Source organism: Budorcas taxicolor, chromosome 11, assembly GCF_023091745.1.
Source record: "Budorcas taxicolor isolate Tak-1 chromosome 11, Takin1.1, whole genome shotgun sequence".
NCBI lineage: Eukaryota > Metazoa > Chordata > Mammalia > Artiodactyla > Bovidae > Budorcas > Budorcas taxicolor.
The window spans coordinates 62,420,380-62,443,927 of NC_068920.1; the positions used below are offsets into that span (position 1 = coordinate 62,420,380).

The 23,548-nt window shown below is 51.7% G+C and overlaps 1 protein-coding gene across 9 annotated transcripts in view; it reads right to left on the minus strand.

Annotated features, from left to right (window-relative positions):
* Positions 1 to 7,246: 7,246 nt before the first annotated feature.
* The window catches only part of KANSL3 (KAT8 regulatory NSL complex subunit 3), a 44,705-nt gene continuing 28,403 nt past the window's right edge, over positions 7,247 to 23,548 (minus strand). Inside the window, exons 15-22 of one of the 9 annotated variants that reach the window (XM_052649475.1) lie at positions 23,084 to 23,161; positions 21,546 to 21,839; positions 21,004 to 21,088; positions 20,488 to 20,618; positions 19,407 to 19,516; positions 18,820 to 19,042; positions 18,365 to 18,498; positions 7,247 to 8,119 (exon numbers count right to left, since the gene is read on the minus strand). In XM_052649475.1, the coding sequence (XP_052505435.1) occupies positions 8,093 to 8,119; positions 18,365 to 18,498; positions 18,820 to 19,042; positions 19,407 to 19,516; positions 20,488 to 20,618; positions 21,004 to 21,088; positions 21,546 to 21,839; positions 23,084 to 23,161 (1,082 nt within the window). In that variant the 3' untranslated portion in view covers positions 7,247 to 8,092. Of the gene's footprint in view, positions 8,120 to 11,121; positions 13,597 to 15,120; positions 15,291 to 18,035; positions 18,134 to 18,364; positions 18,499 to 18,819; positions 19,043 to 19,406; positions 19,517 to 20,487; positions 20,619 to 21,003; positions 21,089 to 21,545; positions 21,840 to 23,083; positions 23,162 to 23,548 lie in introns of those variants that run through there. The other 8 variants (XM_052649476.1, XM_052649480.1, XM_052649479.1 and 5 more) reach the window with 8 other exon arrangements.

The window sequence follows — 23,548 nt, forward strand, 5'->3', positions numbered from 1 at the left end:
CAATTCTTCGGCGCTCAGTCTTCTTTATGGTCCAACTCTCACATCTATAAATGACTACTGGAAAAACCATAACTGTATGGACCTTTGTTGGCAAAGTGATGTCTACTTTTAAAAACGCTGTCTAGGTTTGTCATAGCTTTTCTTCCAAGGAAGAAGTATCTTTTACTTTGATGTCTGCAGTCACTGTCCACAGTGATTCTGGAGCCCTAGAAAATAAAGTCTGTCACTGTTTCCACTTTTTCCCCTTCTATTTGCCATGAAGTGATGGGATCGGGTGCCATGGTCTTAGTTTTTTGAATGATGAGTTTTGAAGCCAGCTTTTTCAGGTTCCTCTTCCGTTCACCCTCATCAAGAAACTCTTTAGTTCCTCTTCACTTTCTGTCATTAGAGAGGTATCAGCCACATATACCTGGTTGTTGATATTTCTCCTGGCAATCTTGTGGCTGCCCTGAAATCAGCACAGATGGGATAGCAGCGGTTTGGGGCGAGGACTGTTGTCTGCAAGGACTGGGAGGAGGACTCGAGGGTCTGTGGGTGACTGCAGCAAGGACACGGTGGAGAGGGGATGTCTGTTTTCCTGGTGTGACCTTCAAAAGGGGAAGCCACAGGGTCTGGAAGCAGGGAGGTCTCTCAGTCCACTGTGGGTAGAGTAGGAGGGGGCCACAGGGGAGCGGGCTCTGGGTGGGCACAGATGCAGGCTGGCAGTTGCCAGGAAGGAGGTATTAGAAGAGGAGGCTGGGAAGACCCCACAGGTAAGGGAGTGATTTCCACGTAGGCTCAAAACTAGACGCTGCAGACGATGGCCTGAAGATGTGTTTCATTTGACTGATCCACGCGATTTTTTCCTAAATGTTTCTGTAACTAGTTGCTAGCATTTAAAAATCAAGAAGTTTTACATAAAAATGTGGGTACTGGGCTGCTCTTTAAAAATCAGAATTTCTGGACACATGGGGGCCACTGCTTGGCACTCAGTGACGGCGGCTGCACCTCGGGCAGGATGTACCCGCCTATCCACTACAGCCCCTCGTCCCTGGCCCGAGGGGCTTGGCCTGTCCAGCCTCCAGGTCTCCCAGGCGGTTCAACGCTCAGCCCTTCAGCAGATCAGACACTAGGCGGCGCTTTTCGTCCTGCTTGTCATCAGACCAGCCAGGCCAGCTTCCTAAGCAAGTGACTCCAGGAACGTCCTGCTGGGAAACAAGGTTTCCAGACAAGCAAGCAGGGCAGAAGTGGGTCATGGCAGTCACCTTGCAGTGTCCCTGGCACAGGGACGGGGGTGGGCTCCCCCACCCAACTCCTCAGGCATCAGAAGCCTTTGCCCCGTCCTGGGCTTCGTCTGCACATCTAGGGAATGAGTGCGGTCCCTTCCAGGTTCTGCGCTGTGGTCCAGTGTGAGGCCCAGACAGACAGGTCTAGTGCCTGGAGAAGGGCAGTTCCCTTCCTCCCTGCCCACTGAACATACCCTGGCCCCGAGAGGACCACGCCGGCTCCTCTGGGCCCCTGGCCCTTCCTGGAGAACCAATACCACCTGCGACCAGCAAGGGGAGTCCCTGCCCAGCCCTGTCTATGAGGCCGCCTGGGCAGCAAGGGGCCCCTGGGGAAGAGCAGGGACGGGCGCCTCCCTGCCTCCACCTGATTGTGAGGGCGCCTGGGCAGAAAGGGGCCCCTGGGGAAGAGCAGGGACGGGCGCCTCCCTGCCTCTGCCTGTGAGGGCGCCTTGGCTTGACCCCTACCACTTGCCTGGTCTGGTCACCTCTCTCCCTTGAGGGAGCAGGGGGCAGGGAGGGAAGATCCCCAGCCCTGAGACCGACTCCTCCATGGGTTCAGGGAGGAGTCTCAAGCCCTTTACTTGCCAACAACAGAAGCGAATCCCCACTCAGGCAGGAAAGAGCCTGCGCGGCTCAGGGGACTGCAGGGAGAGCTCACCAACCAGGGTGTGGGCCCTGCCCCGGGGGAGCTGCAGCTGGCTGCCCCTGGCTCCTCTTTCCCAACCCTGCATGCAGTATTACACTGGCAGCCGGAACGAGGCCAAAGCGAGAGGACTGCGCCCTCCGGGAGCTGGTACTCCGGCAATCGTCAGCATGCCGCTGCCCTCTGGCTCAGCTCTGCTGCCCTCCCTCCTGGGGGTCTCAGTGCAAGGACAGACTTTTCAGGAAAAAGCCTGGTCTGAAAAAGCGTGGGGCTGTCACCTCACAGGAAGTGCTGTCAGGCAGACCAAAGCCGTAGCTGCCACACTGGCGGCGCTGGGAACAGGCTCCCCTGGGCCTCCACTGCCTCTTCTCTAACACGGAAGCAATTTCCACCTTGAGAGCCATGGGCGTTTGGTGAAAGTGCTTCGTAGCCTGAGGTTCTGGGTGAACGGGAGTCATCAGCTCCTTCCCTGAATTTTGTTTGGCTAGCCTGACCATCCCCTGCCCTGCCTTTACCGCAGGGCTTTTGAAATCCCTGGCATACTGACCACTGCCCTCCGCCGTGGCTTCTGACTCACAGTCACCCTGACCTTTGCATCCTGTCTGGTCTGGGACAAGGATGGCAGATCGGCAGGTACCAGCTCTGATTGATGGTTTGTCTGCAGCTGACTCAGTGTGAAGGTGACGTAATGGATTAGTAATGTCTGCCAAGGGCCCAGGGAGGCTTACCTGCCACAGAGCTGCTGTGTATACACATGAGGACTAACTGGTGACCACCTGGTGAGGACTGTCTCACTTAAACGCAGGTCCCTGAGCTCACTGCCACGTCTCAGCCGCAGGTCCTGTGTGGAGCTGTCTGGTTCCCCTCCCACATGAGCAAGGGTTGTGGGGGAGCAGAGTTTGGGCCAGGGAGCCAAACCCTAGGAACCAGGGGTGGACATCACTTGCTCATGGGCTACTGAGTTCAACGCCTGGGTAGTAGTCAGCAGGCAGCTTCTGGGGAGAAATCTAGGCAGGCTGCCTACAACTCTGGGGAATAAACAGGTCTACAAGGGCTGCGTGCAGAAGGGTTATCTATAGTCAGCATCAAGAGTCGGGGGCTTCCCTGGTGGCTCAGCGGTAAAGACTCTGCCTGCCAGTGCAGGAGACGGGTTCGATCCCTGATTAGGGAAGATCCCACCAGCTGCAGAGCAACTAAGCCCATGTGCCACAACTGCCAAGCCTGTGCCCTAGAGCCCGGGAACCGCAACTACGGAAGCCCGAGCACCCGAGAGCACTGCTCTGCAGCAAGGGAAGCCACCACAATCAGAAGCCGGTGCGCTGCAGTAGAGAAGCCCAGATGCAGCAGTGAAGACCCAGCACAGGCAGAGATGAAAGCTAGAACGAAAACACCAAGGCTGGAGTGGGGGGGCTGTAGCGCCTCTTGTAGAGCAGCGCCACTTTGAAATGGCCTTGTGTGTTGAGGAAGTCCGAAGGCAAATTAGAAGACTCATTCCCATTCCAGCTCTGCATAAACCTGGCCAATACCCCCCACTGCCCTCAAGTTAAACCTCAAACGTCTTAGTGTGAAAGGCTCCTTGCTGGCCCTGCTTCCTCCCAGTTTCCTGACTCCACACCCCCATGGCATCCCCCTCCCCACCGTGATGTCCCCACCCTCACAGCCTGTCTGGGCTGAGTCCTGAGGCCCCACTTCAGTTCCCCAGCTGCCTGGCCCTTCCTCGGACCGGGAAGCACAGATAACACTGACCTGAAAAGCAATCTCTCCACGGCTCTGGCTCTTCCTTCCAGCCCCTCTCAGAAGAATCTGGGGAAGCCTGACTGGCTCGGGCACCCCTCCCACGTGCCTTCAGGCACCCAGTGCTTCGCCCATCCTGCCACTGCCAGACCCATTCTCTATCTCTGCCCCAGAATGTAGGCTCCCTCAGGGCAGTCAGCGTTTCCTGCTCACCACCAATCCCCAATTCTACTTGTCTCCATAGACAGTGGGCTTCCCTGCTGGCTCAGACGGTAAACAATCTGCCTGCAATGCTGGAGACCTGGGTTCAACCCCTGGGTCAGGAAGAGCCCCTGGAGAAGGGAATGGCAAACTACTCCAGTATTCTTGCCCAGGGAAACCCATGGGCAGAGGAGCCTGGCGGGCTACAGCCCATGGGGTCTCAGAGGTGGGCACGACTGAGAGACTATAGGCAGGCCACAGGACAGGGGTCCGGGACCCACCCAGATTCTTTTCCACCTCAATTATTACCGTGTTTGTACATATTAGTCAGCATCAGAACCCCCCTCCTGCCGGGGTCCAGCCCCCGCAGGATCCAGGGGAACCCTCGGGAGAAACAGCACTGGTGAATGAATGAATGAATGAATGAGAGAGGAAAGAATAGAAGCTGATGTTCCTTGGTTTACACAGAAAGCTAATGAAGCCCCAAGACAAGGGACTTGCTCTGTTTACGGAGGCCACAGGCGCCCTCCCGGTCTCCCGGGGGAGTGAAGATGCAGAGCATCTTCCTGTTCAGGTTCTAGAAGCCCAGGCATATAAGTGAACCCAGAGAGCCTCTATGCTCCAAGGGATCAGCCTGAAAAGGAGAGTAAGAGAGAGAAAAAACGAAAGAAAGACACGGGGTGACCAAGCTTCTTCAGTGAGTGAGGCCCGTAACTTTATTTTCAAAAGGGACTTTTATACTTTGACTTGTACATAGAGGGAAATGAAGGATGCAAGGTCACGCAGAGTCAGCCCAAACACTCCAGCAGTTTTGCCCTTATCGAAGCCAGGATTTTTTCTGCATACCTTTCCCACAAATGATGTTGTGTACATTATCTTCTGGCCTTGGAGGCCTATGGACATTTTATGACCCTCTTTTGATAAAGGCTGCTCAACCAGAAAACTTATTTTCCCTTGAAGTGTTTTTTCTTTATATTTCTAATCTATGTCAGCCTCAGAAAGTATTAAACAGGGTTACATTTCTCACGGAGCAAAGGTGCAGTGAGTTACAAGAAAGAACCAATTAGCTCAAAGGTCTGATGTGGTCAGTTTCAAGGCTACACTTGTTTTTTCTTACATTCTAACTATGTTAACGAATGTGCTCCCAGGTGCACAGTGGATAAGAGATATGGGAACTTAGCAACAAGCACTGGCTCAACAGTGAAATCCTACACCAGCACTACTCTAATAGTTTTTAACTCTTTGAAGGGCTCTATGTTTTAGGCTTCCCGTGCCTCTCACAGTTGGGAGGCTGTGAACAATCACATGCGTAGCTGCAAGAGTCTGGATAAACCTGCCAAGCAAGCTAGAATGCTAACAGAGGGGGTTTGATTTGAAATACTCCTCTCACGTCCAGGAGACTTATTAGCTAGAGCCCCAGTGGCAGCCCACTCCAGTACTCTTGCCTGGAAAATCCCATGGACAGAAAAGCCTGGTAGGCTGCAGTCCATGGGGTCGCTGAGGGTTGGACACAACTGAGCGACTTCACTTTCACTTTTCACTTTCATGCATTGGAGAAGGAAATGGCAACCCACTCCAGTGTTCTTGCCTGGAGAATCCCAGGGACGGGGGAGCCTGGTGGGCTGCCGTCTATGGGGTCGCACAGAGTTGGACACGACTGAAGTGACTTAGCAGCAGCAGTAATGTTGATATTCCCCACAGAAAGGTGGTCGGGGACAGCCCCCTGTTAATGTCAGGAGAGTTGGTGAAAGGCGCAAAATAGTAAGACAGACAGATTCTGGTTTTGGGGTAGATGCTTGAGCCGGTCCAGGGAGTCCCTCGAATTCTGATCCACCTTTGCCCATCAGATCTTCTCCGCATGACCTGTCATGGGTGGGATCTCCCGTGGTGGCTCCCGGCACCCTCCCCCTCAGAATTCCCTACCTGCCTCTGAGTGGCTCCCAGAGGGCTCTGACCCACACAGGAGCCATGCCCAGGTTCATTCTGGAGAAGTGGTTATCCCATCAGCCCCAGACACTGGTGGGCCTGCAGAAGAGCAGCTCTTCCCGCCAGTGACCTGGGCCAATTTCCCACCCCGCTTTGGAGAAGGGATAGAAGCCACTCTTGACTACCAGGGCAGAGATATGGGCCAAGCCCATCCACTTCCCCCTGCGCGCGTGCACACACACACACACTCCTGAGACTAAACAAGGAGAGAAACGAAACTCTGTTAAAATGTTAGGAAAAACAAAAGGGAGACACCACAGACACAAATCATAACTGCCTCTCGAAGCTGCTACTCAACCCCACCCATGTGGCAGGTGCCAGCCCTGGTTCCTGACACGGGTCTGTCAGAATCCAGACCTCTGTCACCATCCAGAGCTATACCCAGGGGTTTAGCCAAACTCACTCACCATCTCAGAGAGGAGAGGAAGCTCTGCTTTCACCTTCTTCGGAGGCTTATCTCTCCAAACCCTCATTTCCCGTCCCAGAGTCAAGCTCCGCTCCCAGACCAGTGGTTAAGACTTCTGCAACTGGTAGTGGCGGGGACTTTGGGCAAGGATAAGGGAGTAAAAGCCAGAGACAGACTCCGAGGATGCCCGGGCCACGCTGAGCCCCCCGCCTAGCCAGGGGCTCCGTGAGGGGTCTGCCGTGGTCTCACGTCATGGCCTCCCGGCCCAATCCCAGTGTGACGGCGCAACGGGGGCGGGGCCTCCAGGAGGCGATCAGGCCATGAGGGAGAGCCCATGTGGATGGGGTCAGTGCCCTGATGAAGGAGGCTGAGAAAGCTCCCTTGCCCCCTTCTGCCAAGGGAGGTTACAGCTAAGAGACAGCCTAGGAAGGGGGCCTCACCAGACACTGAGTTTGTAGGCATCTTGGTCTTAGAACTGCCAACCTCCAGAACTGTGAGAAATAAATTTCTCACTTACAAGCCTCCAAATTTGTGGCATTTTATTATAGCAGGCCAAACAGAATAAGACAAAACCTAGGAGTAAACTGGTGCGGGCACAAATGCTATTACTTATGTGTGATGTGCTTGTGAGGGTGTGAGGCACGGACGCCTGTACACACGTGTAATGTTCATGTGTGTGAGTTGAGTGCGGGTGTGTGTTCATGTATGTTAGCAGCTATGACATCAAATAAAAGATTACCCATTTCTCCATCTCCCTTCTTACCACATTCCCGTATGTCCCAAATTAGAACTTGGGATATGTGGTTCCTTCGACAGGAAATTTCTAATTTCAGAACTGAGCTGCAGAAAGAAAAAGGAAACATTTCCCACTGTTCCATTGTTCTAAATTAAACATATAGTGAGGTGAAGTTAAAAACCAACAAGCAGCATTATGCATTGCTGGTGAGGGCGTAATTTATCACAAGCTGCTTAGACAACAGTAAGTCACAAAAATGACTCACACCATTTGACTGTCTTATTTCTGGGAATTTATTGTAGAAAATAACTGGAGATGTTTAGCAATAGAAGAAAGGGTACAAAAAAGATAATCATGGGACTTCCCTGCTGGTCCAGGGATTAAGAATCTGCCTGTCAACACAGAAGACACGGATTCGACCCCTGGTCTAGAAGATCCCACATTCCACGGGGCAAATAAGCCCATGAGCCACAGCTGCTGAAGTGCACACGCCCTAGAGCCGGCGCTCCACAGCGAGAGAAGCCACCGCAATGAGAAGCCGTGCACTGCAGCACAGCCTCCCGAGCGCGCCACTACAGCAGGCCCACGCGCGGCGACGGCGGCCCAGAGCAGCCAAAAATAATGAAAGACAATTCTTAAAGCATAAAAAAATACCAAAACCAGAAACGGAATCAGATGTGACATGTGAATGTCTGTCAGATAAAAGTAAACTTCAGGGCAAAGAAAATAACCAGGTACAGAGAGACATTCAGTTCAGTTCAGTTGCTCAGTCTTGTCTGCCTCTTCGCAACCCCATGGACCGCGGCACGCCAGGCCTCCCTGTCCATCACCAACTCCTGGAATTTGCTAACTCGTGTCCACTGAGTCGGTGATGCCATCCAACCATCTTATCCTGTCGTCCCCTTCTCCTGCCTTCAGTCTTTCCCAGCATCAGGGTCTTTCCAAATGAGTCAGTTCTTCACATCAGGTGGCCAAAGTATTGAGTTTCCGCTTCAGCATGAATCCTTCTGATGAATATTCAGGACTGATTTCCTTCAGGATGGACTGGCTGGATCTCCTTGCAGTCCGAGGGACATTACATAATGATAAAAAGGTCAATCCACCAAAAAGACACAGAAATCCTAAGTGGTATGCGCCAGATAACAGAACTGCAAAATATTTGAAGCAAAAACTTAAAGGAGACAGAGACAATTCCACAATTATTGTTGGAAATTTCAACAGCACTCTCTCAACCAACAGAACATGACGAAAATCAGCAAGGGTATAAGCTATAAGAACTCAATACCATCAAGCAACAGAATTTTATCACCATTTACCCTCCACCCAACAGTATAATCTTTCAAGCACCTACAGAAAATATACCAAGAGGACAGAACCACCAGATCCTAGACCATATAAACCTCAACAAATTTTAAACATGAAATATCACCATATACCTAGAATGGCTCAAACAAAAAACAGAGACAGTATAAGGATGCAGGGAAAATGGATCTCTTCTGCATTACTGTCCTGGGTGTTCACTGGAGCAACTGACGTTGAAGCTGAAACTCCAATACTCTGGGCACCTGATGTGGAGAGCTGACTCATTTGAAAAGACCCTGATGCTGGGAAAGATTGAGGGCAGGAGAAGAAGGGGACAACAGAGGATGACATGGTTGGATGGCATCACTGACACAATGGACTTGGGTCTGGGTGGACTCCGGGAGTTGGTGATGGACAGGGAGGCCTGGCGTGCTGCGGTTCACGGGGTTGCAAAGAGTCGGACACGACTGAGCGACTGACTACATTACTGGTGGGACCATAAAATGGAAGAGCTACTTAGGAAAATGTTTGACAGTTTCTTCAAAAGGTAAAAATCTACCATATGACCTGATAATCACACTGCTGGGCATTTATGCCAGAGACATGAAAACGGAAGTTTATACAAACACCGCCTTGGAAATGCTCACAGCAGCCCTATCTGGAAACAGTCAAGATGCCACTCAACAAGGGAGCAGTTAACAAAAACTACGGTGCATTCAGCCCACACAACATTCATTTCTGCTGCTGTGGTATAGCCGCTCACTCATGTCTGATTCTTTGCGACCTCACGGACTGTAGCCCGCCAGGCTTCTGTGTCCATGGGATTTCCCAGGCAAGAATACCGGAGTGGGTTGCCATTTCCTACTCCAGGGGATCTTCCTGACCCACGGATAGAACCTACATCCCCTGCATTGGCAGGCGGGTTCTTTATTACTGAGCCACCTGGATATTAAAAGTAATATGTAGTCATAGCAAAAACTTGGAGCAACCCATTTGATGCTCCCACCAGTGATGTAGAAGAGATACATTTTCCCTGCATCCTCATTCTGTTTTTTGTTTTAGCCTTTCTCCTAGGTGTATTGTGATGCTTCATTATGTTGTTTAACATTTGTTGGGGTTTGTATACAGATCTCTTTTTCCCTAATCCTTTTATCCTCTGCAGGATATCTGCCAACAGGTAGATATGTATATTTCCATTCTTTTCTGTTTTCTTTCACACACACATACACAATTTATTTCACACTTTTAAAAAAGGTGTTTTTTTTTAAACCGCAGCTTTAAATTTCTATGTAGTCAAATGTGTCAATCTTTACTGACTTAGACTGAACTATGGGAAACTGGATGAAATGAACATGGGATGTCCCTATGCTCTCAATGTAAGTTACACACACACACACACACACACGCCCCGAAATAGCTCAGGTAGTTTTGTTTTTTAATCCCTTAGAAAGGCAAAAACATGGGCCATAGGACTTCATCCTCCGGATGTTACCAAACTGGGGTGAGAAAGGATATGAGAAGAACCAACCTGCACGTGGGATTGAGCCAACCAGACTCACTGTGCTCAGAATGTGGATGAAAGACAGACTGGCCACTCACAAAGGGATGGAAAACCCGGTGACGAGAGTCAAAACGGCCCCTGGCCATGCCAGCTCAGTGGGCATCCTCAGGCGAGCAGCAGAGACTGGCAGGCTGCCCGTCAGTGACGGCACCTTGTGAGAGTATCGCCTTTTAGAACTAATTTGGGTAGTGGAGAGTTTCCTGCTTCTCGCAGCCATCAACCCTAACTAAAACACAGGCTTTGGAGAGGGAGATGGAAAGGCAACAGAATTTCTTCTGCATCCTAATCTGCTATGGCCCTGTCCTTATTCTGCTCAAGTTTAAGACAGCTGTCATTTAAACAACCTAATCTTCACCTCCCCTTCATCTGACACACCCAAGTCGGTGAGACTGGGGTTGAAGTGAGATGAGGTCTCTAGTAAGGAAGGGAACGAGAAGAGCTCGCATGTGAAGGCCTTTTCAGCGGTATACCAGAACCACAGTTTCCACCACGGGGGCTCCAAGGTTGAAGGCAGGCACCTGGGATTTAAGGGACTGCCTGGTGGCTCAGACAGTAAAGCATCTGCCTGCAGTGCAGGTGACCCAGGTGGGATCCCTGGGGTGGGAAGATCCCCTGGAGGAGGAAATGGCAACCCACTCCAGTATTCTTACCTGGAGAGTCCCATGGACAGAGAAGTTGCAAAGTCCATGGGGTTGCAAAGAACTGGACAGGACTGAGCAACTAACACTTTCACTTTACTTTCAGGAAGGTCTTCTTAGATACAAGATCACAGATAACGCGGAGGTTGGAATTCTCTCATTCATCACTAAGTCGTTAATTACTGGAGGGCAGCAGAGGGACAGGATATGAGAAGAGGTTTCCATCTCTCAGGATCAAGGGTGAGGGACCCCACCTACTGACTCAGGCCCAGCCAAGAGCCCACCAGGGCAGCAGCAGTCACTCTAGGCCTGGTGGGCCTAGGGTCTAAACTGAAAGGAGTCACATGAAGGCCAAGCCACCATCCCCTCACCTCCTGCGCTTATTTCTACTTGTGGTCTCCCACTGCAGAATCCCAGCACAGAGCCGAGAAGAACAGATACTGGTAGCAGCCTGTCCGGTTCAGTCCTGCTGCGTGGCTTCTCTGTGCCTCAGTCTCCTCATCTGTAAAAGGGGAGTTACAGCGCCCACCTCGTGGGTATTGCAGGCATCAGGATGGGCAGCAGAATTACCATAATATTGTAGCTTTTGTTTTCTGTGCCATTCCACTGGGTGGTTACCAGAATAAAAGGAAGCAGTTGACTGAAGACATGTTGAAGCAATCCAAAATCTGTTTTTATTTTTAATTGTTTTGCCTAATGGAAAAACAGAACTGTCACAGCAGCTCAGCTCGATACCCCATCCAGCCAAGGACTGTCCCAGCGCTGGAGCTGAGGACAGGTCTTCCTCCATCAGCGACCTCATCTTCAAAGACTGTTTTCACAGAGCATCAACATGTACCTGTCACCCAAGAACTCAGCTAAAGCCCTCTGGATCCTTCTACATTTTTGGCCAGTAGTGTCACCTTCCGAGGTCAGGGACTCTAGGTCTGTTACGTGATTGGCAGAGGAAAGCTCCTTCTCCACTTCGAGAAATGTGGCTAGAGAAGTATGGAATTGCGGAGCATGATTCTAGGGACTTCAACTACTTCCCCCTTTAGCCCGTCCCTCCACAGTGCAGCAGAACCAAGGTTCTGACTATTCCCCTTCTCCAGCTTTGGCATCCTTCCCGGTGTATAAGCCAAGCCTCAGGAAATCATTCGTGGGAAGCTTACTAGGACTGAGACAAACACGGGATGTTTTTTCAGCCTCTCCTTTGGCCCCAGCCCACGGGGGGTCAGCATCTTTCAGAGCAGCCCCCCAGTGCTGACTATAATGTACGCCTAAGTTGTGAATGGGTTGTTCAGGAACCTGCGCTGAGTGACTGGTAAAAGCTCCACACAGGCCTCACAGCCTCACTGTCCTCAGTTCCTCTTGGTATGTTACGATCTTACCTGTAAAGTCACCACACCCCTGACCCCAGATGTTTTCACATTTCATATCTTCCTCCAACTTACTGAATGCTGCCTGAATTTTAGAAAGCAGTTACCTGCCCACTAATGCAAGGATGCAGGCTAATTCTGTGTGAATCACTTCGGAGACAAGCTCAGCAGGAGGTCGGGGAGGGTACAGTGTATAACCTGCCCACTCCACGCCTGGGGTGTGCACTGCCCCGGGCCCTGCCTGGACCCCCAGTCTGCCTTGTCTGAGATTCCTCTATACCACAGGCTCCCTCCCAGCTGCCACTCAGACTGGACTGAGGCTCCTGGACTGAACATAGGTGGCTTGCTTTGGATACGCACTGCCCCCAGGTCAGGACCCTCACCACAGGTCCAGCCATGGTACGCTGTGGGTCCTCCCTGCCTACAGATAACGGAAGAGTCATGCGTGGGATGCCTTACACCTGGGTTGGAAACTTTCTAGAGTACAACAGGGAAAGAAGCCTGCTCTGGAGGATAGATTCTAAACCAAATCTAAAAATACTTTTGCACACAAGTGTCATGCGGAGGTAAGGAAGGGCTCAGGGCTCCATCCTCAGTAATCACTTCTCCAGGGACCTCCACCTCCAGGACTCAGGCTGGCACTGAGCACCCTGCACAGGAGAGTCAATGCTGATCATCCTCCCACTTCTGAGCAAGACGAGACTCACACACAGAGCTGAAACGGAAACACAGAAGCACGGCATCTGTTGTCCTGCTGTCCGAGTTTCATGGGACGAATGGCCAAGATGTTCACTTAGCAGCTGTCCCTGCTCCACCACTGAGCACAGAAATTTCAGGGGCTGGGGCTTCTTTCCTCTGGCCCGGCAAATTCTCATCTCTGGTCGCATCCACAGTTCCTTAGGTGCCAGATGCAAAGCCTCAAGCCCACAACGTCTTCATCACTGACGGGCCCTCCAGGCCACTCTGTCTGCTGTCCCCTTCGTCCTCTTGGGAATACAAGAACTGCCCAAACACGATGGAAAAAAGAAAAGCTGGCTCTCTGCTCCCAGCAGCTGCTGTCCCCAGGTCTGGAAGCGGCCAAAGGGACTCAGAGAGGACAGTCGGCTCTCTGTGCCCTCTCATGGGTTGGGGGTGGAGTCCCCAGGCCTCCGCAGGCACCAGGTACCCAGTGGGACTCCCACGGTGAGTGCCGCCTGGAAAGACCTCTCCCACGACTGTGGACAATGACGGACAGAGCAAGCCCCCTGGCACTGAGCTGCCAGCTGGGGACCGGGATGATCCTTGCCCTCAGCACAGGGATCTTGACCTCAATTCCTACAGCCCCAGACCACAGATATGCCTCCTCCTAACTTGGCGTGGGGAGGCACAGACTTCCAAGAGGTGCTCCTTTATCACGATGCAATAAGCAGTCTGACACCGCTTCCTGGGTCAAGTGACAGCTACTGACAGGGAAGCAGTGCCTCAGATTCGTGCCCAGCCATGTCTGCTGAGGACCTGGAGATTCTGGGAATCAGATCTGTAGCGACTGGGGTACAGGGTCCCGTTGCTGGTGCTGTATCACCTTGCCTCATGATTACACAAGACCCGGAGGCCCAGCCCTGAAGACAGCTGACAGAGAGGCAAGAATGACTGTGTTAAAGAGGTCTTTGGACAAATGGACAGCTCAGCAGGACCGCACCGCAGCCCAGGCCTCACCGTGCAGCAGCCGTCACCAGCCTGGCAAAGGAAGACGTGGCACAGTGTCCTCAGGGGGCTGGAGGCAGGCGCTGTGGCGGGAGAGGCAGTGAACAAGGTCAACAGCTTGCCAGGTTAGCACAACCGACCCTCTCCCTAAGCCAGTTACCCCGCCCTGAGAACTTATTCCAAAGCAATAATGCTCGGTGGGGGAAGGCAGAGGTACAAGAATGGGTGTTCCAGCAGCCACAGACTCTGCAGCCAGAGAGCCGCCGCCACCACTTCTCAGGGCCGTGGCCTCCGCGCTCTGGGTCCCCTTTCCCTCCTCTGTGAGCCAGACACCAGGGCACCCGCTCCCCAGGGCTGCTGCGAGGCTACACACGCCGACCTGCACAAAGCGCCTGTGTGTCAACCATAACCACTGGCTCCTATCATTATGTAAAAAAAAAGGGAAAGAATGCAGGAAAAAGGAAACGGGTGACCTGTTAAGGGTGATAGAGTTGAAGATAAGTTTTCCATGACTGCTCTGGCAGTATCATTGCTCTAGGTCATGTTCATTTTTTAAGTGCTGTGGAGGATGCCGTGAATTGTTGAGCCCTGCAGCTTGGGAAGAAAGAAGTAGAGGGAGCTGGCCTTTTTCCACAAAGGTTCTCCCTATTTCTCTAGTTCCGCCTATGGAAAACTCCTAAGAGGTCTCTGAGGATGCGGTAAAGGCGGGGATGGGGGGCGGGGAGGACACAGGTGAGGAGGAATGAAGGTCTGACAATCAAAACCTGAAAGGTTCCGTGGCCCACGAGCTGGCCCGGCCCCAGGGCGGGCTGGAATGCACACAGATGAGCTCTGTCCAGACCAGGAATGCTGGGAGCAATGACCCCGCTGGGCGGACAGTTGGAGGCTGCCTGCCAGCCTGACGAGGGCCCTGTGATCACAGTCAAGGAGTCCATTCCCAGGACCCTGACACAGGGCACCACACTGTCTCCCCTTTCTCCTGCAGCTTTGCAGCTGTAGGGCCGCATAATGGCCCAGTTTCATAAGGAAACACACAGTAAGTGTTCATCTCCACCGGGAACAGCAGAGATGAGTAAGGGCGCAGACCTTACAGAAGTCTATCCGTGTTCACAAGCTTTTCTTTTTTAAATTCGTTCTCTCCATAAATATTGTAGTCTATAACCTCCAAATTTAAAAAAGATTATTTTTCAAACTTAAAACTATTATCACACCTTAAAAAGATTAGCAATTTCTTAATAAACAATAATCCAGTCAGTGTTCAAATAAGCATCAGAAATGGGTGGCTGTTTCTCAGCTTTTAGAAATCCATCTTCCCAGAGCCAGAAGAGCTTTCTGAGACAGCCCCCACTAAGCCCACCACCACAATAGTCACTGACTTCTGCCAACCTCCTTGCTAGACCAGATGAGAAAATGCAGAGAGGCCAGGCAATCTGCCCAGGGTCACACAGCTAACTGAAGACAGAAGGCCTGAGCTTTCCCTGAGGTCATTCTGTCTGGCAGTCTCAACACTGAAATAACTGTTAAACACTTCTGAATCAGCAAGCCTTAACCTAGAAACACCTCCTTTGTCTAAAGGAAAACAATCACCACTAGAACCCTCCTAGTAACTGGCACACCCATTTTACTCAGCTAAAAAGTTAGCTTTCAAGTAAATACCATCAAGTAGAAGTCCTTCAATTTAGCCATGGAAAAGGATTCTCGCTGACCTCTGCTCTCTTCTCAACTCTAACTGGATCCCCCCACCTGCCCCCAGCCAGAGCAAGCTGGAGAGGACCATCTAAAAGAAAAGGAACATAACTGGTGAGGATCTGTCTTCTAGTTGGATATCAACGTGTCATCAACAAAGGTTAAGACTGCCTGAAAACAGGCCCAAATGGCCTACAGGTCATTTCCATCCAACCATCAACAACTGGTAATTTTTGTGCTATATAAATGTTTTAGAATATGAGAAAGAAAATGTTTCCCATATTCTAAAACTGGACAAGCAAAGGACATACATCAAAAAGCAAGAGCAGAGAGGAAGAAAACCGTAGGCCAATCTTACTAATAGATGTAGACGTCAAAACCCTGAGGAAAACAAAAGTAAATCAAGACTAGACTTGCGTTACCTCTGAAGTTCTTGTTTCTTATACGTATACAACAAAATTTAGGAATGTGCAAAAAATAAAAACAGAACAGGACATACTGAACAAATACCGAATCTGGAATTCAGACAGTTTGATATTAGGAAATGTTTGAAAGTAATTAATCATTTTAACTGACTTAAAAGAAACAGTTGTGCTCATTCAGTTCATTTGATTCCAAAATGGCAATGAACAAATCTTAAAACTCATTATTTATAAAAAGAAAAGAATAAAGATGATCTTAGGGAACTAGAAACATAATTGATACTTAAGAACATGCATTATCAAACAATAATCCAGTAGTACAGAAATAGGTCAAGGGTACTAACAGGTCCCGTGTGTACAGTAAGTAAGCTAGAATGTGAGAGCAGCTCCCTTCAAATGAATGGAAGATGAATGGACTCAGTAAGTCAGATCCTTACCTCACTCAGAGTGAAAAATAAACTCCAAATGGACTGAAGGTAAGCAAATGAACACAAGCAATGTAACAGAACACAAACAGAGTCGCAGCAAGGGATGATGGGCAAGTTCTGGAGGCGCACGGTGGTGACGGCTGTACAGCAACATGGATATGGCATGGAACCGTCAGTTTAAAAAGGGCAAAATGGTAAACTGTCTGTAAGCAAATTTTACCACAGTTTTAGACATTAAAATTTTAAAAACATAAAAAGATTATATCCTTACAATGGGAAGAGCTTTCTTAAGACACAAAACCTTAGAGTCATAAAGGGAAGAATTTGAAGATTTAACTACATAAACAATTTTTAATGTCTGTTTGATAAAAGACCCAGAAACAAAAATTAAAAGACAAGCAACTTAATACTTCAACAGAAAAAAAAAAAAATATATATATATATATAAAAGTAACTGACTGGAATAAAGCATATACAATTTGTATATCTGCATATTTGTAAAAAGGATAAATATCTGCATATATAAAGTTTCTATGAACTGAGTAGATACAGAATATGGCAAGTAATTCATTAAAGACACAACCTCATAAGTAATCAGGAAAATGCACATTAAAACAATTTTTTTTCATCTATCAAATTAGTAAAATTAAAAATACTGATTTTCATAATCAACAAGGTGGAGGAAAAGAGGTATTCTCATCTCTGTGGCTTCAACTGTAAATGAACAAACCCTTCTGAAGAATAATTAGTCAGCAGCTAGCCAGATGTTCTGGGAAGTCCCATGCAGAAGAGGAGTCTGGCAGGCTACAGTCCATGGGGCCATGAGAAGGTCGGACACGATTTACCGACTAAACAACAACAGCCACACGTTAGATGTGCAGGCCCCAGCTTACCGTCTCCAGCCTATAGGAATCTCCCAGAGGTACACAGAAATTGTGAGCAAGGGGTAGTCACCATACCAATGTTTGCGCTACTGAGAAACAAAACATAGCTCTCTAACAGGAACTGGTGAGATGCACTTTAGTCCATCAGCCCAGGGAAGCAAGAAACAGCCACTGACAAGAACAGACAAGTCCCCATGGAAAGCACAGGGAAAGAGCCCTTGTGTTTCACAAACCAAGGTTAGTTACAAAACAGCCATATTCTGTGGTCCAATTTCTGTCAAAAGAGTAAAATAATGAATTTTGTAGAAAGAATAATCTAGAAAAATGCATATCAAGCTACCAACAGGGGCTATCATCCCTGGGAGTGGTATCATGGGAAATTTTCACTTTATAAATTATTTTATTTCTATAACTTTTGGATTATTTAAAGTAACTGCAATCACTTTTGTAATAAAAAAAGAATAGAGAATAAAATAAATCACCTGCACCTCTCTGCATGAAGCCAGGGTAACCACCTCTGAGCAGTACTTTCCCCTGGGGAGGCTCAGGTGGGAGGGCACCGGTGCCCAGTCCCAGGGTGGGGCTGGCCTGGCAGCAGTCAGGGGACCGGCTAGGCCTCAGCCGTGGAAGCTGCACCCCAGGGCCCACACAGGAGGCCTCGGCTGAAAACCGGACACTCGAGGAGCACGCGTGCCCTGCTGGAGTCAGGACTTTCTGTTGTTAACCTCTGATCTTTGGGTGGCCCTCAGATTGCGATTTGAAGTTAGAAACATTTTATTTGAAAAGGTCACAATGGAAATCAGGTGAGCTAAGAGAAACTAATGGTGTTTTCCTGGGTAAGAGCTATAAAAACCTAACTGTGCCCTGAAAAGACAACAATGAACACAAAGACCTGGGATGGCCCAAGGCTGAGAGTCAAAGAAAGAACATTACCACTTTGCTCCTACGTAACCTCTGAACGGTGAAGCCAAGAGCAGAGCAGAAAAAGGCGGAGAGGGGAAGAAGACGAGCACTGACCCGGCGCTGAACACAGCTCATGTTTAATCCTCACCCAATCCAGGGGAGCTACAGAGAGGAAGCCGCCAAGAGGCCCACGACTCCCTCAGCCTCAGAGCTACAAGCTCCGACCAGCAAGGACCCACTGTACAGCACAGGGGACTGTGCTCAACAGTTTTATAACCACCTAAAAGGGAAAAGGATCTGAAAAAGGGTACAACTGAGTGTGCTGTACGCCTGAAACGAACACAATGTACATCAACTATGCTTCTAAAAAACAAGACCCAAAACCCAACCGCAGTAACAAAGCTACGAACTCCGAGAGTGGAGGTGCAGCGGGCCTGCCGACCAGCCCAGCTCCCCCAGCCAGCCAGCCAGCTGGGCCCCGCCGCCCAACGCTGGGCCCACGTCCTCGCTCTCCCCAGACAGACTCACCTGTGAGCTGGAGGGCAGCGCCTGGGAGGCGGGCTCCTCTGACGGGGCTGCTCCTGTGCCCACAGGGCTCAGCGTGGTGATCCGGCTGGGCTGGCCACGCAGGGTCAGAGTGATGGTGGTGGGGACCTTCAAGCCTGAGAGAGACAGAGAGTGGTAGGCTGTTTTGTCCCAGCCTCCACTTCCCTTTCCTGGAGCGCCCCCCTGACCTCCCATGTGACACTCCCCCAGCCGGCCTCCCGTCGTGGCCTCCTCCCCAGCTGGGTCACCCAGGCCGCCAGTCGCTCCAAAAGCAGCAGGAGCAGCCTGTGTGCGCGCACGTCCCCGGGACTGGAGCCACAGAGCTGAATCCCGGGAGGGCAAGGCCAGGACCCTGTGGGGCTGGGCTCAGCGTCATACTTTGCCCATGCAAGGTGGGATGGTCTTGGGGGAAGATCCCCACAGTCCTCATGACTTACCTGATGCTTGGCTAGAGATCTGAGCCAGGCCAGGGAGGCTGCTTGCTAACTTAGCGAGACCCCCATTGGCCAGCAGCTGGTGGATGGCTGTGGGCTTCCCACCGGGAGTGGCGCCCAAGGAGGAGAGGGCGGTGGCCACAGGGACAGCGCGGACAATGCTGCCGGTGCCCGTGGTGACGGCGCCCAGGCTCTGCGCAGGGGTGGGCAGCTTCACACTGGCGGCCTGCAGGCGCAAGCCCTGCCAGTCAGAAGCTGCAACAGTCCAGCGTGGCGGGCCCACGTGCGCGATACCTCCCCGGGCACTGAGCGCCTACCCCACGCAAGGCACTCTGCCAGGCATTTCCACATATTCTCTTATTTAATCCCCACATCAGCTCTGCGAGGGAGGTACTATCATTATCCTCATTTTACAAACAAGAAAGCAAAGATACAAAGAAATTTAGAAACCTGTCACTAGCCTCTGGTAGTGCCCCGCTGTGGAGTCAGAGGCTACCTGTCCCTGACCCAGTGTCCCTGCCAGAACCAGCTAAGCCGAGGAGGCCTCCTCCCTTCCCGCCCTGTCCCGCCCAGGGGAGGCAGATGTGCACCTGCGGGGCTGGCCCAGGGGAGGGGCTGGCCGGGAGGCCAGAGGCCTTGCTGCTGATGTCCTGCAGGCTGAAGCTGAGGCCCTGGAGAAGGCTGCTGGCTGACGCGGCCCCTAAGGGAGGACACGAGAGACGTCAGCGCGGGCTGGGGCACCTTCTCACGAGCAGCTGTGCCCGCCATCCTCAGTGACCAACTGAGACACTGACACTTTCCCCTGGACATTTCCGGTGCCCACAGAGAGATGCCAGAACGCACGCACACGTGCCCGACGCCCACTATTCCTGACACACTGTCTTGGATTCACTCTGCACATCCCAGCCAGCTCCAAACCACCTGGCCTGCAATTTGAATGGGTTCAGTAACACCAAGGAAAACATGGACCCACTTGCAAGCCAGAAGAATCCCCAATACCTGACTTAGACTTCACGTTGCACACAGTCCAGTGGCCCGAGAGCAAAGAGGAAGGTCCTCTGGAAGAACGGGGCACCCTGCTGGGCTCAAGCAACTAGCCTTTCAATGCAGGGTGAGGGGACCATGTCTCATTCTGCTGATGCCCTATACAGTACCATTTCCAGCTTTATTCGACTAGACATGCCAACACAGCTGGACACCTACCTGCTATTCCTCCTTATAGCAGCAGTCCCATAACCTTTTTGGCGCCAGGGACTTTTCGTGGAAGACAATTGGAGCGGGGGCAGTGGGGATGGTTCAGGCCGTAATGTAAGCAATGGGAAGTGGCAGATGAAACTTGGGTCGCTAGCCAATAGCTCACCTCCTGCTGTGGGGCCCAGTTCCTACCAGGACTGCCAAGGCCTGTGGGTTAGGGACCCCTTCCTTACAGTACAAGAGACATCACCTGCAAACTAGGACATTTACTCCCTGCAGATGTTAAGGCCCCGAACTCCCCCACCTCAAAGTTAATTCCCGCTCCATGCCAAGTCTCTACAATAAGCTTGAGACCCAGAGGCGCACCCCTGAGACCTAGCTCCACAGTGCTTTCCCAGGGCCACTCTCCAGCAGCAGACAGAGAGACTTGGCTGGGAGGTGAGGGTGGGGTGTGGGGGGTGCTGAGTTAGCAGGTACCTGGGAGGGAGCTGCCAGAAGACGGGGCCACCAGGCGGCTCTGGAGTGTGTGCAAGGCACTGGGCGAGGTGCTGCTGGAGACCACTGAGGACGCCTGGCTGGCTGAGACACCCCCTTCAGAAGCACTTGACCTGGAGACAAAGACAGGAGCTCCGTCACCTAAAGGTCCCTGGCAGTACCAGGAGGGTCCAGCAGGGGCCCAGCAAGGCTTTCAGCAATGGACGCAAGGCTAGAACTTCGGTGTCTTGTCTCACCTTCTCAATCCAGCCTCCAGTCCTTCAAAGTCAGGCCTAAAGGAAAGACTTCAGGTCTTGAAGCAAGAGCTACAGGACACTTTGTAAACTTTAAGTAAAAGTCAACTCTGAGTTGACCCAAAGGAAAAACACCTGACTCAGAAAGAAGTCATGTTCACAGGACAGACAGACTCCAGAATCCACTATCTTCCAAAGCACTCACTGGACCCTGAGAAGAGGTGAAGGGAAAGAAGGGGACAGACAGACCAGCAGACAGACTCACTTGGCTGTGGCGAGAAGCCCGGTGAGTTCTGTGGCCCCTGTGGACGCCTGTCCCAACGTCATGGTGAGGGGCTTCCCTCCTGCGGCTGCAAAACAGAAAACCCCGAGGCCGCCGGTCAGTCCAGACTGGTGCTGACCTTTCAGGGTCCCAGAGTCCAGGCTGAATGCAAAATATTATAGAAAAGACTGAAAGGCGGAAAAGGAAGGATAACTCTACATTAGGGTGGGGAAGAGTTGGAGGTTATCTTTTCCTTCTGTTTTCTAAACTTCCTGGAATATTTTATCATCTTTAATTGAAAGCAAAAGGAAACAAAGAGTACGATGCTGTGAATGAGCCCCAGCTCCCTCTGATCCCTGTCCTGCCTCCCTGATCCTAGCTCACTGCCCACTCTCCCCCACGTGCAACCCGTGCTATCTTTCTCTGGGCGCCTGCTGCGCCGAGGGAGAGGAGGAGCTGCCCAGCAAGTAGCCACCAAGAGGGCAATACTGTGTCTCCGGGACGGTCCCATCGGTTGTTATTTAAGCAGGCGAAGAGACACTCACCTTCTGGAGCGGCCCCTGAGGAAGGGGCACAGGGCCCTCCAGCTGCATCCCCTTGGGAGATGAGGGACACCTTGATCTTCGGCCGCTTGCAGGTCTTACTGCCAGCAAGGGGACTGGAGGGATGGTGCCGCTTCAGCTGGACCCTGAGCTCCTCTTTCTCAGCTTCCTCGGTTTGTTCTGATGAAATAGGAACTAAGACATGGAGCTGTGGTGAAGTTTTCCACGATCCAGAGAAGCCCGACAGACACTGATGACCAGGACCAGCATCGGCATGGCCGCGTGGGAAGAACCGGCCTAGCGTGTCCACAAAGAAGGCCACTCCTTCAGGCCCACCTATGCTCATCTCCACAATAGCCCTCTCCAAGGACAGTCCCCTCCCCTCCCCTGTCCTGGGCTTGGAAGGAAGGAGCTCTGAGTCGGTGGAAACAGAAAGGAAGGAGATGCCATCCTGACTCTGCCGAACAAATGGGACTCACCGCAGTGGACCTCAACAGGGCTTCCCGGACTCAGAATGTGGCAAGCCTCTCCCCCTCCCCCCTTTGGCTGGAGGCCAGCCAACGTGTTCTGCACAAGCAATAGAGGAGCAGGCTATTCTGTCCTCCCTACAAGGCAGATGTCCCCAGAGCTCTGAGTCCCCTCAAGGGCCCAAGGCTGAGGGTCTGCCTGTCAAACGCTGACCATGGGAAGGATTATCACCAGGACTCCAGGCTGGCTTTGAGTAACTACTAGGCACGGGGGCATCACAGCTGAGACGACTTTACAGTTCTGACCCTGAAGTAACAGGGCAACAGGGGCCCACGGCACAAGCTAGTCCCCAGGTCAGTGGTAACAGGACTGAGAAAGGCCACCCTGTCCACCAAATCCAACAGACACATCCTGCACAGAACGAAGCCTCCCAGACACTTAAGTTATCCTTCAGCCTTGCTCACAGGTCCCCTCCTCTTTCCACTTAGAAGCACGCCCCGTCCTTCTCAGCACAGGCAATCAGGGGCGGAATGGCAGGAGGAAGGAGACAGAGGGCTGGACTCACACGAAAAATGGGAGGTGGGAGTGACGGGGGAGGCTGGGGTGGGGCCACAGGGAACCAATCCAGACCACCGTGAGGCCACAATCAGCTGAAAGGAAGGACTGCTCAGGGGATGGATGCATTGACCAAAATCAGCACAGGAAGGAGGGCCAAGGGGAAAGGAGACATAGTGACGCTGCTCAGTGCTTGCAGAGGCCAGGATGGAAGCAGGAGATGAGGGGCAAGGAGAAAAACGCAGGGAGATGCAGGCGCGCAGGGAATGGCCCACAGGCACACACGGGAGAGGCAGAGCCAAGCACCACAGTGAGACCCAGAAGGGGAGAACCACCATGAGGGGCAGAGTGGACGGCGGAAAAGCAAAGACTACGGAGTAAGCCAAAGGACAGCAAAGAAAAAAGAAAAATGCGGAGAGAAGAGAACAGGGGGAATCAGAGACAAAAGAGAAGCAGGGCTGGGGAGGAGGAGAGAAGCAGAGAGCGGAGGGTGCAGGCGAGGAGAGAGTGATACTCACCAAAGAGACAGGAGGAGGTGCCGGGAGGAAGAGCTTTCCTCACCAGCATATTTTGTTTCAGAAAAGCAGCAAACTGAGCTGGAATGAATCAGAAAGAATTACAGAATCACAGCCAGCCAGAGAAAGGAGAAAAGAGAGAGGGAGTAAGAAAAGGTATGAAAATGTTCTGAAAAATGGGAAACAGAGGCTTTTCCTGGGATTACTGATGAATTTGAAACCTGATTCTGCCACTTAGCAGCTCCTTGGAGTCATCCATAAACTGAAAATAATGCATGTACCTGCCTCATGGGGCCACTGCCCGGATTCCATGAGCAACAACAAGTCAAGTGCCAAGAGGAAGGCGAGGCGCCTGGCGAGGGCCCAGGAACCCCAGCTGTCCTCACCCACTGCCCGCGAGCTCTGCCCGTGCCAGGCGGCCGTGCTGAGGCTCTCCTCCACGCCACTCTGGGTCCCGTTCTGCACCCA